Source organism: Microchirus variegatus (assembly GCF_963457635.1).
Source record: "Microchirus variegatus genome assembly, chromosome: 22".
NCBI classification, from domain to species: Eukaryota; Metazoa; Chordata; class Actinopteri; order Pleuronectiformes; family Soleidae; genus Microchirus; species Microchirus variegatus.
In genome coordinates, this window is record NC_139823.1 from 812095 (window position 1) to 828008 (window position 15914).

The following is a 15914-nucleotide window of genomic DNA, read 5'->3' on the forward strand; positions in this document are numbered from 1 at the left end:
ATATCGCATGGCGCACGTGTGACAACCACTTGTGGGGAGGAGTTGTCATTTGTGTTTCAGGGGCGGGGTCGTCATCAAGGAGATGAGCTGCACCTGGACGCCAGGTTAGAAGAGGCTTCTCTTCCTCCCTCGTCGCTCTCACTCCGGCTCGTCCCTCCCGCATGGACACCAACAGCGTGGGCTTTTGCGCGGCTGCTTTGTTGCTTTTCTTTTATGCATCCATACACATACATACCCATACATACATGCTTACACGGACTGATTACGGATACTGATATTTAGTTAATTTAGTTAATTCATTTTGTAAAATAAACCATTGTTTTGCTCTAGACCTCGTCTCTCTCCCTGTTTTGTTTCAGCCTAAGAGCCGGGCTGTAACACACAAGATAGGGGGCGGCAAAGTTGGCGAAAATTCCGAATTTTCCCAACACACAATTAAACTTATAACTTTGCGATGGAAGGTCAAGTCAGAACCAAACGTGCGATGATTGATGATGGGTAGTTGCTGAAGACACCAATGCAAACACGATCAAGTTTGAAAACATCGCCTCCTGGTGGTGACGGAAAATATACAAAAAAAAAGTTTAAAATTACGATTTCGGGAATAACTTTTATAGAGATTGTCGTCACCAACTCAAAATGAGTGAAAACACTCAAAATACATGGTAGATGATGCGTGTTGAATATGATAGCGAATTGTTTAACGGTGTTGCAATGTTCACGGTGCAAAGTCGGATTTTTGCGGCAAAAAAACAAACTGTTATAACTTTGCGAGTCCTGGTCCAATCTGAACAAAACTTCCTTGGATTGATGATCCTCCAGTCCTGAAGAAATCTATTTGAAAAAATTAAATTTCGAAAACAGCACCCCCTGGTGACAACAGACAGAATTTCATTTGATATTTGAACAAACTTGTCCTAGAGTTTTTGTGCGATCACCTTCAAACTTGGTGGGGTTACTGTGGACGAGTTGAGGATCGAAAGTTGGCGAAAGCTTTTTAAAACGTTGCATGCTGTACAAGATAGGGGGCCCCAAAGTTGGCGATTATCCTGATTTTGAACAAATCTCTTATAACTTTGCGATGGAAGGTCCGATCCGAACCAAACTTCATGAGCTGTGGTTCATGATCCATAGCTCCTAAAGACGACTATGAAAAAATGGTCATGTTTGAAAACAGCGCCACCTGGTGGTGAGATTTATAAACAGAAACAAAGTACATTTATGATGATAACTTTGTGAATCCTGTTCCGATTTGAACCAAACTTCCTTGGATTGATAATAGTCCGACACTGAAGACGTCTATATGTAAATATTCAATTTAGAAAACAGCACCCCCTGGTGACAGCAGACAGAACTACATTTGGTACTTGAACGAACTTTTTGTAGAGCTTTTGTGCTATCACCTTCAAACTTGGTGAGGTCAATGTGGACCAGTTGAGGCTCAAAAGTTATTGAAGGTTTTTTCTTTAAATGTCGCTTGGCATACGAGATAGGGGGCACCAAAGTTGGCAAAAAATCTGATTCTGATTCTGACCCGCCCTGAACATGTCAGCAAAAGACAACCCCCCGACAGGAAGTGGAACCGCCGAAACAGGAAGTGGAATATAACTTTGCCGTACATTGCCCGATCTCCACGCAACATGATATGCCAGTCAAGGAGACTTCGCTGAACAAATTAATGGACACGCATTTGACCCAACAGGAAGTCAGCCATTTTAAACAGGAACCATACATTGACCTATCTGCAGGGAACTTGATATGTGAGACCAGGGACCTATCCTGAACATGCAAAAGATGACCTCCCAACAGAAAGTGTAACACACTAAACAGGAAGTAAAACATTACTTTGCCTCCACAGCCCAACATCCCCATGGACGGCGCTGATAATAACTACTAACGCAAACAGTGAATGAACGAGAGACGAGCTCAGGGTGCAAGTGTCGAGGTGGACACACATCAACTAGCACGATTCAAGCTCAAACCCGTTAATACCGCTTGCGGTGCTAGTTTACCTTATTATTGTATAAAGCAATAATAAGCTTGTGATGCATAAAATATTACCATAAAAAATATATTGGGTGTGGTAATAATTTGCATGCCACGATGTCTCACTCTAAGGTTTTCTCAGAAGTTGGCAGCCCTGCTATATAACATTGTAAAAGGGGAGGCAAAAATGAAGGACAATTCTGTAAAATGTCATGCATAAAGTTATTCCATCCGATATATCCATCCCTAGTCAACAGCAAATGTTATACATCTTTATCTTTACTTTGAGAACAGAATTGTGAGTCTTAAAGCCACTCATTTATGATAAAACGGTTGCTCCTCGCTCATTGCTGACAGAGTTGCCAACCGCTCTGGCAACCTCGACTCTGGAAGGGAGGGATGGAGTGGGAGGCGGATACGACTCGCCGCAGTGTTTTGATTGTGAGTGTAGTACCCATTTTTTGGCCACATTGTTACAGATGGCACCTTTAAATACCTTTTGTTCAAATTAAACATAAAAAATAAAAGCCATATAGTAGGACATAATTATTGTAAATGAACATATTTATTATAAATCTGTCATTCGGCTAAGAAACTCACACTGTACATTGAGCTGGTAGGGGATCCTGAAGTCCCTTGGCAGAGCCGGATGGCGAACCACACATGTGAGCGTGTGACCTTGGACATGGCGTGTTGGCTGCCACAGGTAGTGCACTTGTGTGCTGGTGGTGCCGTTGACCTCATCTAACAGCTGCACTTCTAACTGGCCAAATAGATTGGACTCCCAGGACACCTCTGCAGGGGGGCGAGCCCGCTCGGCAATACAGGTGGCCACCACAGTTTCATTGCCATCATCAATCAGGGCAGTTGAACCTGCGGACACGTATACCTTCGGCTCCACTATAGGAAACATAAGCAAACATAAGGAAGGTAAAAACACATTAGAACTTTAATACCCAAAAACAAAACACAAAAACACCAGTTTTCATTTCCTTCATTTCTGCTCCACATTTTTACCTCTCTCGTTCCATTACAACTGAGTTAAACTTATTGCACCTATGTAGGCAATGGATTTACAAGCCAGCAGTGTTGACAGCGTAATACACAATAGGTCTTTCAAAATGGTCCAATAAAAGTCAGGATGGCATGTGATATCCTGAGCAGTGTGTGTGTGCTGAGCAGTACGACCAAAAAATTACATCATGGTATTTTAAAAAAATGTCAACAGTTTCATGGTATTTTTTTTTATGCATGAGCATGAGTTTTGTCGCTGTGTCTGCAACGACGAAATTGAATTTCTTCTAATAGCCTCATCAACTCCCAGATTGACTACTGTAACTCCTTTCTCTTTGGTCTTCCAAATTGACTCCTGCCATTGACTCCTGGTCCACTTCCACATGGAATTCAAAATCCTTCTGTACACACATCAAAGTCATCCATAACCTTGCCCCTCTTCATCTAACTGTCCCATCTGCCCACCATCTCACCACCATGGGGAGCAGGGCATTCAGCCACTTTGTCCTTCGCCTCTGGAACTCTTTATGGGTTCGTGGGCGAGGCGCGCGTGGCGGCATGGGCACACTGCGACTCGCGCGCATCAGCTCAAACCCGTTCAGATCCGCTCACGGTGCCAGTTATTATTATTAGGGTTCGAGCATGACTGCGCAAGAAACCTATTGAAACTGAAAGAGTTATTAGGGCCCGAAGTGCGAGGAACCTATTGTTAGGGTTTGAGCATGACTGTGCAAGAACCACATTGAAACTGAAGGAATTCTTTATTATTAGGGTTCGAGCACGACTGTGCAAGAACCCTCTTGAAACTGTAGGGATTATTAGGGCCCGAGCACAAATGTGCCAGGGCCGATGGCTCCTGGCATGAAGTGCGAGAGTGTGAGTGTGTTAGACTGAGTCCATTTTCTTGAGGAATTTTTGGAGAATTTTTGAAATGCTAACATGCTAATTGTTTTATTTTTTGTGTCTAAGTCACACATAGTTGTTCCAATTTGAACCAAACTTAGTACATATGTAGCTCTCATGATTCCAAACAAATTTCTAATATACTTCCAAAAGCTCCGCCCACCCAAAAGTCGGCCATTTTGGCAAAACGAAAAATGACTAGTCTATGCATTTGAACAAACTCCTCCTAGCACGTTTGAGGTAGCCCCGCCAAACTTAGCACACATGTTCTAGACAAGTTAATGATTAAAAGTTATCAAAAGATTTACTCTATCTCAAAAGGCAGGGCCTCAGTGGTCCAACAAATTTGACCTTAAATTTCAGCTAAAATGTTAGTTTTTTTGCTCTAACTCACACATAGTTGTTCTAATTTGAACCAAACTTGGTACAGTTGTTGCTCTCATGATTGCAAACACATTTCTAATGTACTTCCATTAGCTCCACCCACCCAGAAGTCGGCCATTTTGGAAAAACCAAAATGACTAGTCTATGCATTTGAACGAACTCATCCTAGCACTTTTAAGCTAGCCCCGCCAAACTTAGCACACCTGTTCTAGACAAGTTAATAATTAAAAGCTATCAAAATATTTTCTACCTCAAAAGGCGTGGCCTCAGTGGTCCAACAAATTTGACCTTTAAATTTCACCATAAATGTTTGTTTTTTTGGTCCAAGTCAAACATAGTTGTTCAATTTTGAACCAAACTTGGTACAGTTGTTGCTCTCATGATTCCAAACATATTTCTAATGTACTTCCATTAGCTCCGCCCACCCAGAAGTCGGCCATTTTGGAAAAACGAAAAATGACCAGTCTATGCATTTGAAGGAACTTCTCCTAGCACGTTTGAGCTAGCCCCGCCAAAGTTAGCACATGTGATCTAGACAAGTTAAAGAGATATTTCACCGCTGGGAAGTTGAATGTCTATTAAAAAAGGGTCATCTATGGAGTAGAAATGTGAAATAATATTTGAAGAAAGTGCCTTCTTGGTCGAGAAATTCAGAAAATGTATTTATCGCTCATGTACACGAACGACAACAACTCCCAGAATGCTCCGCTCACTTCCGGCTCCAACTCTCGCAGCAGCGCTGCCTCGCTTCCGTAACCACAGTTACCAGAGTGAGTTGTGTAAAGTTTATACAGCTCACGCCTTGATGAATTAGTTGGCGAATACATTACGGATCTGCAAATTACAGTTTTTTTTCTCTTTGGTGCTAAACTGTACCGGGACGTGCAGTAAAAACAACGAAAGAACACGCAGTAAGTTCCCATTATTTGCCGGTCAGAGATTCAGAGCGCAGAAAGCTTCAAGTCGGCTATGCTAAGCTATGCTAAGCTTCTTCACCGAGGGCAAACCTGTTAACTCAGAGGATTTACGATCTCCATTTCGAGCAGGAAGACGTCACTGAGAGGTAAGACTGAGGATAATACTCCACTCTATTTCTGCTCATAGTATACGTTGTGATATAGTTGTCGGCAGTGAAGCAACTGTCGGGTTTAACGTACATGAACGAAACTCGATACACACATTCATTAGGTTGGGTCGATGACAAGTGTCCTGTGAATCCTACAGGAAGGCCGCCATTTTGGATTGAACGCGAAAACGGAGGCGTTTTTGGCGAATTTACACCAGCGCTACAAAATCTATCTAGTCCTACAGATTTTGAGCGATCACCTTCAAACTTTGTGAGGTCGCTGTGGACCATTTGAGGAACAGGAAACTTTTTTTAAATATCGCATAGCGCACGAGATATGGGGCGACAAATTTGGGCGAAAATTCGCATTTTTACACAACAAAACTCTTACTCTTACTTTACAACAGAAGATCCGATCAGAACAAAACTTGCCATGAATCATAGTAGGCAGTTGCTGAAGAAGACAATGAAGAAATGGTCAATTTGAAAAACAGCGCCTCCTGGTGGTGGCAGAAAACATACCAAAAAAAAGTTTCTTTAAGATTTTGGGAATAACTTTTACAGATATCATCTTATCACACTCAAAGTTACTGACAGCACTCAAAACACATGGTATGATGCTTGTACAATATGATGACAAATCATTAAACGGTGTTGCATTGGCAACCACGCAAAGTCAGATTTTTGCGACAAAAAAGCAAACTGTCATAACAGTGCAAATTGCAAATCTTGGTCCGAACTGAACCCAACTTGCTCAGATTGATGACAGGCCGGCCCTGAAGACATCTATATGAAAATATTTAATTTTCAGCGCCCCCTGTTGACAGCAGATGGTATTAAATTTAGTTTTTTTTCATTCTGCTCCAACAGGGATTGCTGTATCCACCTGAAAATTAATATGTAAGACCAGAGACTCGTCCTGAACATGTCCATGTGAAAATATTGTATTTCGATAACAGCGCCCCCTGGAAACAGCAGACAGAATTACATTTACAGTTTTTCATGCTGCTCTAACAGGGATTGCTGTATCCTCCTGAAACTTAATATGTGAGACCAGAGACCCGTCCTAAACATGTCTGTATGAAAATATTCAATTTTGAAAACAGCGCCCCCAGGTTTTAGCAGACAGAATTGCATTTACAGTTTTCATGCTGATCTAACAGGGATTCCTGTATCCACGTGAAACTTATTATGTAAGACCAGAGACCCGTCCTGAACATGTCTATATGACAATATACAATTTGAAAACAGCGCCCTACTGGTGACAGCAGCCAACATTACATATACAGTTGTTCATGCTGCTCTAACAGGGATTGTTGTATCCAGCTGAAACCTAAGATGTGAGACCAGAGACCTGTCCTGAACATGTCTGTAAAAGATGACCTCCGTACAGGAAGTGGAATGCCCAAAACAGGAAGTCCAACATTGTCCGATCTGCACAAAAATTGACGTGAGACAAGTGAACTTTTCTGAACACGTTTACAGAGACGCCTTTCACCCACAGAAAGTCGGCCATTTTAAACAGGAAGTGCCCTCTTACTTTGCTGTACATTGATCGATAAGCACGAAACTTAACATGTGAGACCAGGAACCTGTCCTGAACATGTCTGCAAACAATGACCTCCTAACAGGAAGTGGAACAACCATAACAGGAAGTAAAGCCTAACATTGTCCGATCTTTCCAAAACTTGACATGTGAGGCAAGTGAACTTCCATGAACACGTTTGTAGACACACGCCTTTGACCAACAGGAAGTCGGCCATTTTAAAGAGGAAGTGCCTTCTAACTGCCGTACGTCGACTAGGAACCTGCTCTGATGCGTTCGTTGAGCACGTCGTGATGGCTCCACAGCCCGACATGCGCGGGGACACCGCTAAAAACGTGCGTGGTGCAAAGTCGGATTTTTGCGACAAAAAACAAACTGTTATAACTTTGCGAGTCCTGGTCAATCTGAACCAAACTTCCTTGGATTGATGTTCCTCCAGCCCTGAATTCATCTATATGGAAATATTAAATTTCGAAAACAGCGCCCCCTGGTGACAATAGACAGAATTTTATTTGATATTTGAACAAACTTGTCCTCGAGCTTTTGTGCTATCACCTTCAAACTTGGTGAGGTCAATGTGGACGAGTTGAGGATCAAAAGTTATCGAAGGTTTTTTCAAATAACGCATGGCATATGAGATAGGGGGCGCCAAAGTTGGCAAACATTCTGATTTTGAACAAATCTCTTATAACTTTGCGATGGAAGGTCAGATCCGAACCAAAATTGCTGTGGTTCATGATCCATAGTTCCTAAAGACGACTATGAAAAAACTGTCACGTTCGAAAATGGCGCCTCCTGGTGGTGAGAGAATTATAAACAAAACAAAGTACATTTATGATGATAACGTTGTGAATCCTGTTCCGATTTGAACCAAACTTCTTTGGATTGATGATAGTCCGACACTGAAGACGTCTATATGTAAATATTCAATTTAGAAAACAGCGCCCCCTGGTGACAGCAGACATAACTACATTTGGTATTTGAACAAACTTGTCGTAGAGCTTTTGTGCTATCACCTTCAAACTTGGTGAGGTCAATGTGGACCAGTTGAGGATTAAAAGTTATTGAAGGTTTTATAAAATGTCGCATGGCGTATGAGATTGGGGGCACCAAAGTTGGCAAACATTCTGATTTGTAAAAACAGACAACGAAAAGCTTATAACTTTGCGATGGAGGATCCAATATCCTTCCCTGGATTGATGCCCTGGAGAAGTCTATATGACAATATTGTCAAAACGACTGTCTAAAAAACGAATGTCTAAAACAACGCCCCCTGGTGATGGCAAACTACGGCATTTACTGTGCAACCAAAAACAAACTGTTATAACGTTGCAAATCCTGTTCCAATCTGAACCAAACTTCCTTGGACTGATCACAGTCTGAACCTGAAGAAGTCTATATGAAAATATTCAATTTAAACAACAGCGCCCCCTGGTTGCTGGACAAAACATTACATTTCACCCTTCATAATGCTGCTTTAACAGGGATTGTTAAATCCACCTAATACGTGATATGTGAGACCACAAACCCACCCTGAACATGTCAGCAAAAGACGACCTCCCGACAGGAAGTGGAACTTTGCCGTTCATTGCCCGATCTTCACAATGTGAGGCAATGGACACGCCTTTGACCCAACAGGAAGTCAGTCATTTTAAACAGGAAGTTCCCTCTAACTTTACCGTACATTGATTGATCTGCACGGAACTTCATATGTGAGACCAGGAACCTATCCTGGACATGTCTGCAAAAGCTTAAAGGGATGCTTCACTGCATCCACATTGCATGTGGCTTTGTGTTGCTAGAATAGGGGTAGTATATTTTAGAAAATGTGCTTCCCTCCCGCAATTTTTCACTGAGCTATAAAAAATCCGTTCTCCCTTTTCCAAGAGGACCCTTACACATGTGACCAAAGTGTGTAAGGGCCATCTTTGCTAAAAAGTTACCACCGGTTCACGCTCTCTTTAATTTGGCCTTGTAAACTGAGAAGATAATGACAGAATGAAGTTTTCAAACTGATATGGCTGCGAGGGAAAATGCCTGCTTTTTGACGGTGCCCGGGGCCGGAACCGGGTACCTGGAGAACTTTTTGTGGGCACTTGAATGTGCAGCGGAGCGGAGCTCAACGCACATCGGCCTGGCACTGGCCGGACCTGGAGCAGCTCGCTCCAACTCGGCCGGGCGGGCGGTTAACGGGGGTAGCGGGCGCCGGTCCGGTGGATGAAGGAAACGGGATAAACGGCCGCCTCAGTATAAAGTGAGTATTTTGTTTTAGATTTATTTTTACCACCGTATTTATCCATGTTCATATGTAACGCCAGCTGAGCTAATGTTAGCATATTTACAGTTAATTTACATCTATGCTAATGTAAGAACAGATACTTTGATTCGCTAACGTTATAATCATTGTTTTACAGACAGTCATATCACCGAACAGCTTACCGTCACTTTGTGCAGTGGATCCACAGACTGGGGAAAGACGATCATCTTGATTTACCTGCCTGTGCTCAGAAGAAGATACTCAGCTCCTGAAATGCAGTACTGTGTCTATGAAGACTGTTGATTCTCTCAATGAGCTAGAATAAGTCTGATTTTTCTTTTTATGATTATTAATATTAAAAATTAAAATTCATATATGTTGTGATATATTTTCTACCCCTTAGTGGCCCTCCATTAGAGTATTATTAGATTAAAAGTGATTTAATTTGGAGAAAAGGGTTATTTACTGAAGACAACTGCATCATTTTTATTGTGTAAATCTAACTTGTGTGGTCTGACCTCGGAGGAGGACAGAAGCAGCAGAAGAAGCTTCGTGAGATAACAGCTATTGGCTGCGAGCTACTGGCTGCGAGATAATATACACACACTTGGAAGTGGAAAAAAAGGAGAAGAAATGCCTCCGAAACCTAAAGCTGGCGATCCAGCGATGGACCACATTAATGAAAGCCTGGTTGCAATAAGACAGGACGTGAAGGTAATGATGAAGAAGATGGAACCTATTCAAGAGATGATGGCTGAAATCAAACAGCTCAGGGAAGAGAATGCAAAACAAGACCACCTGCTAAAGGAGTTGGGGAACAAAGTGGGGGAGATGGGACAGCAGATGGAACAGATGGAACAACAAGGTAAAAATCAATGAGGTGATTGTGACCAGCCTCAAAATTAAGCATCAGACCTACGCAAGGGCGGCAGCGGTCGCGGATAATCTGCAACCTGATGAATCAGAGACCAAGTCTGTGGAGAACCAGGTTGACGGAGAAGTGAGATTCTCGTTGACGTATACATCAACGAGAATCTCGACAAAAAGAATGCAAACATCGCCATAAAGGCTCCGCTGAGAAAAGAGGGCAAGGTTCAAATGACCTGGACGACAAACTGTAAAATCTACATCAAAACAAATGGATCTTCACCTGAAGAAGTCAAAATACTGCAAATCAGGAGCGAGGAAGAACTGGAGAAATTCAACAACTAAGGATGGCCCACGAACTCTCCATAACTACACCACAGCAAAGGTCAAGGGTCCCTACACAGATGAAAAAGATGATGGAAATATTAGAGAGGATTGCTGAACGTGGATATGAGGAGCTGACTACAAATCAACAGGTGAACCACACACTAACAGTACCAAATGAAGAAATTGACCCGGATGAACACTTCTATGTTAACATGTCTGAGAAATGCCAGTACTACACTGAGGATCAATACAATGAGAACGTTGAGATGAAAGGAACACTGTCAATAATTCACTTTAACAGCAGGAGTTTATAGGCCAACTTTGACCACATTAAGGAATACCTACACCGCTTAAAAAATCCTTTCAACATCATTGCGGTGTCAGAAACATGGTTTAATGATGACAAAGGCACAGTTTTTTGCCTGGAAGGCTACAAGCTTGTCTGTGTTAACAGAAGAAACAAAAGTGGAGGAGGAGTGGCCCTGTTCAGCGACAATAATATCAAATGTGACATTGTGCAAAATTTATTCGAAGCTGTTGAACAACTATTGGAATGTGTGACAATTTAAATTTGTGTGAGAAAAGGTAAAAATATTGTGGTAAGCTGTGTTTACAGAGCACCAGACTCAAAAATAGAAGATTTCAATGAGTATATGGGAAAAATGTTCTCAGAATTTACCCAAAAGAGGGTGTTTATCTGTGGTGATGTAAATATTGACATACTCAACCCAAAACAGAATATGATGATTGATGACTTCACTAATACCATGTTTATTAGGGATCGACCGATATGGATTTTTCAGGGCCGATACCGATACCGATTATTTATAACCAAGCGTAACCGATAGCCGATATGTAGAATCTTGGTGTCAAAATTTAGAGAAACACACCTGGGATTAAAATTGAATACAGTATACTGTTTGTTTACACTGACAAAATGGCCTTAACTTTTTGTAAAATAACATGAATACATAATTAACATAATAACATAATCACATAATCATTAATGTCTTTGCAGGTATTACACACTGCCCTTCCTGGGGTTGGCTGTGTGAAATACTGCCATACTGTACTTTTCACCCACTTCTTGGATCTATCCTTCTGTAATGAGGATTTAGAGAAAGAGAGACAAAAAGAAAGAGTGAGAATTAAAAAAGAGAAAATATATATTCATTTATTAGAGCAAAACTGTCTGTTAAACTTCCACTCCACTACATAATATTCTTATGATAGCCTACACGAATAACATTTAATTAATGATGTCTTATGTTCTCTCAGGTAGGCTACATCTGATTCAGCCTGATTAAGAGCAAACCAATACAGAGGGTGTCCAGAACCTTGGCTCACTACATTCATTTTATAGATTTAATAGTTATTTATGAAATTTTTTACATCAAACAGCATAATGATAAAGACACAACTTTCAGTGCTTAACAGAGTTTTTCACTTATAGCTCCTTATTTATTATTATATTTATTTATATATTTAGAGAAATTAAGTCATATTTGGAATCTTAGAACATTAAATGTACACTCTTGTGCTTAGAACTGTATGTCATATTACATAAATAAGAATAAGGCACTTGGCAATTGGAAATTAAAAAAATAAAGTCTACTTTACAAACGTGAGTTGTAGACGCGATGGTTAATTTATTGATTGAAAAAAGAGAGCGCTGAGGGAGAGGCGACTGAAAACAAACAATCAATCAATCAATCAATCTTTATTTATATAGCCCACAGTTTACAAAACATAGTTTGTCTCACGGGACTTCACAGGGTTGGTAACATCCTCTGTCCTTAGACCTTCGACCAGGGTAAGGAAAAACTACCAGGGAAAAAAAAAAAAAAAACCCTTGTAAAAGGGAAAAAGGGTAGAAACCTTAGGGAGAACCACAGGTGAGGGATCCACTCCCTGGACGGACAGACGTGCAGTAGATGTTACCCAAAACATACAATACACAATGACAAGAATAAAAAGTGAAAAAAAAAGTATTTAAATGCCAGGATCATCTGGATCACTGGGTTTATCACAGCCTGTAGTGAAGACTGTTGTGGTCAGAGACTTGAGGATGACGGAGTCTTCTTTCCTGTCCTGACCTCATGTCGTTCACTGGTGTCAGCAGAACTGTAAGAGATTAAAATCAGTTAGAGATGTGCTATATGTAGATTTATGTGCTACATCTCATGGGGGTACATCGGGTAAGTGGTGAGGGATGAAAAATCGAGGACGGGGTAGAGAAAGTGCGGCTCGTGCAAAGTCTGTGTGCTCATTCTAAGTGCATGATGGGAAATTCCCCCAGCAGTCTAAGCCTATGGCAGCATAAGATAGACTATTCTAATCAGGACTACCTGATCTAGCTTCGACTAAAGGCTATGTTAAAAAGGTAGGTTTTCAGTCTCACCTTAAAGGCAGAGACCGAGTCAGACTGTCTGACTGAAAGCGGAAGTTGGTTCCACAGGAGAGGAGCCTGGTAGCTAAATGTTCTACCACCGATTCTACTTCTAGTTATTTTAGGAATAACCAGTAGACCTGAGTTCAAGGAGCGCAGCGGTCTATTCGGCTGATATAAAGTGATTAAGTCACAAATGTAAGAAGGTGCCTGATTGTTCAGGGCCTTGTATGTAAGTAGAAGTATTCTAAAATCGATTCTACTTTTCACTGGGAGCCAGTGAAGAGAAGCCAGGACAGGAGTTATATGGTCACGTCGTCTGGTTCGAGTCAGTATCCGTGCTGCTGCGTTCTGGACCAGTTGAAGGCTTCTCAGGGACTTACTAGGACATCCAGACAGTAAGGAGTTACAGTTATCCAGCCTAGAGGTTATAAAGGCGTGGATAAGTTTCTCAGAGTCTTGTCTTGATATAATATTTCTAATTGTCTTGATGTTGCGAAGGTGGAAGAAGGCTGTTCTACATATATGCTTAATATGTTCATCCAGCGATAAATCCTGGTCAAACAGGACTCCTAGGTTCCTTACTGTAGTGCAAGGGACTGGAGTGTTACTGCCTAGGTTTAGAGCTCCAAGTGCTGCTCTTATATCTTTTGGCCCAAGGACCATGACCTTAGTTTTTTCTGTGTTAAGCATCAGAAAATTACGAGTCATCCACGTCTGTATGTCTATGAGACAATCCTGGAGTTTAATAGATGGGTTTGGGTCGTCCGGTCGTGCAGATACATATAGCTGAGTGTCATCTGCATAACAATGAAAATCTATGTTGTGTTTCCTGATAATGTTGCCTAATGGCAGCATGTACAGGGTAAAAAGAATAGGTCCAAGCACAGAACCCTGAGGAACTCCGTAGTTGACCTTAGTGAGTATGGAGGATTCCTCGTTTACACTAACAAACTGAAATCTGTCCGATAAATAGGACTTGAACCAGACAAGTGCCGATCCTCTAATCCCAACGTCTTGTTCTAGTCTATGTAGCAGGATCTCATGATCTATAGTATCAAATGCTGCACTGAGATCCAACAGAACCAGTATAGAAGCCAGTCCTTTTTCAGAGGCCATAAGAATATCATCTTTTACTCTAAGTAGTGCAGTCTCTGTACTGTGGTGGGTTCTAAACCCAGACTGGAACTTTTCAAATACATTATTGCTACACAGGTGATCACACAACTGTGTGGCTGCAGCTTTTTCTAAAATCTTTGAAATAAAAGGAAGGTTTGAGATCGGTCTATAGTTACTCAGAATGCTACTGTCGAGAGAAGGCTTTTTAAGTAATGGCTTAATTACTGCCATCTTAAAGGCCTTTGGGACACAGCCGCTCAGTAAAGACATATTTATTTGATCTAGTAAAATATTACCAACTTGTGGTAGAGCCTCTCTAAGGAGTCTAGCTGGTATAGGGTCCAACTGACATGTAGTTAGTTTAGAGGAGGAGACCAGTGAGGTCAGCTCCCGGAGGCTTATAGGAATAAAATGATTCAGTACATGTAAAGCTGGAGCCGCAATTAAGTCTAGGCTCTCTGTACTAAACTGGTTGGTAATTCTATCTCTGATCGTTTCTATCTTATCGTTAAAAAATGTCATAAAGTCATTACTACTCAGCGATCGAGGGATCGATGGATTCGTTGTATCATGGCTCTCCGTCAGCCTGGCTACAGTGCTGAAAAGGAACCTGGGGTTGCTCTTATTTTTCTCTATTAACTCTGAGTAATAAGAAGTTCTTGCATGTCTAAGAGCTTTTTTATATATATCAAAACTGTTCTTCCACAAGACATAGTAACTGTCATTATGTGTGGAACGCCACGTTCTTTCTAACTTCCGTGTACTGAGCTTTAACGCTCGAGTTTGGGCTGTGTACCATGGGGCAGACTTGTCCCGGGTGATAACCTTTCTCTTAAGAGGAGCAACAGTGTTTAGAACTGTTTGCAAGGTTAAATTTGTGTTATCCACTATTCCATTAAGTTCCGTGGGAGTGATGTTTCTATAGTCATCCTCTGTGATAAAACATGGCTGGAGGGCAGACGAGAGCTGTTCAGTGAATTTTTCAACTGAACTGTCGGATAAACAGCGACTGTAATAATGCTGCTGTTTAGGATCAGTAACATTAGTAAGTACAACCTCAAATGAGATCAGACAATGGTCCAATATCAAAGGATTCTCATCAAATACTACCAAGTTACGTATGTCAATACCATACGTCAAGATAAGGTCAAGTGTGTGTCCATAACGATGTGTTGGTTTGTTAACCTGCTGCTTGAAGCCAATTGATCCAAGCAAAGCTTTAAAAGACGAGCCAAGACTATTATTGGCTACGTCCACATGAATATTAAAATCACCTACTATGATGATTTTATCTGAACAGAGAACTAAATCAGATAAAAAATCTGCAAAATCACTTAAAAAGTCGGAGTAGGAGTTCGGTGGTCGGTATACAACGATAAGCTGGAGTCTGTTATTCTGTTTAATACTTGAGTCTAACAGACTTAGAGTAAGGTGCTCAAATGATTCATAAGTACACGTGGGTCGAGAGGTGAGCGAAAGTATACAGTCAGATATAGCTGCGACCCCTCCACCTCTGCCATTTCCTCTAGGGGTATGAACATTGGTATGGGAAGGAGGCGTTGCTTCGTTTATAGATACATAATCAAACAAGGACACGTTAGCGTATGCTGTTAAACTTATAGGCTATAATCACCGCAGGTGTTTATTGACACACCGGGAGCCGCCCCACGGGGTGAGACACGTTAGGAGATGAATTATTCCCACAAAGTAATGATAACCGTAAGGGTCTCCTATTATTATTGAGCGTCTGGCCCCAGCTCTAAAGCGGTCGCGGCAATTATAATGTAGCGGTACACCTTGTTGAAGTAGTTTAATCTCCAGAGCCAAAGCGCAGGTTTTCCTCCCTTATACTAGAGGATAAGGCTGTGGTATTTTTTAAAACTTCCAACATCCTAGAGGGCTTTGAAACTTCGACTCTCACTGCCTTACCTTTCTGCTGCTCACCGGAGCAGTCCTCCGCTTCTCCTCCGTGTCTGTGCGCTACATGTAGAGGCTTCAGTGTGGATTGATTGGCTGTCTCTGACTCACTTGCGCCAAGTAGCCAATCAGTGAGGGT

The 15914-nt window shown here is 41.5% G+C and overlaps 1 protein-coding gene across 1 annotated transcript in view; it reads right to left on the reverse strand.

The window, feature by feature from the left end:
- Positions 1–360: 360 nt before the first annotated feature.
- Positions 361–15914, reverse strand: part of LOC310942910 (nectin-3-like protein) — a gene marked incomplete at its 3' end in the record, with an annotated part of 51395 nt that continues 35841 nt past the window's right edge. Inside the window, exons 3-4 of the mRNA XM_083908376.1 lie at positions 2594–2886; positions 361–372 (exon numbers count right to left, since the gene is read on the reverse strand). Of these exons, the coding sequence (XP_083764502.1) occupies positions 361–372; positions 2594–2886 (305 nt within the window). The remainder of the gene's footprint in view (positions 373–2593; positions 2887–15914) is intronic.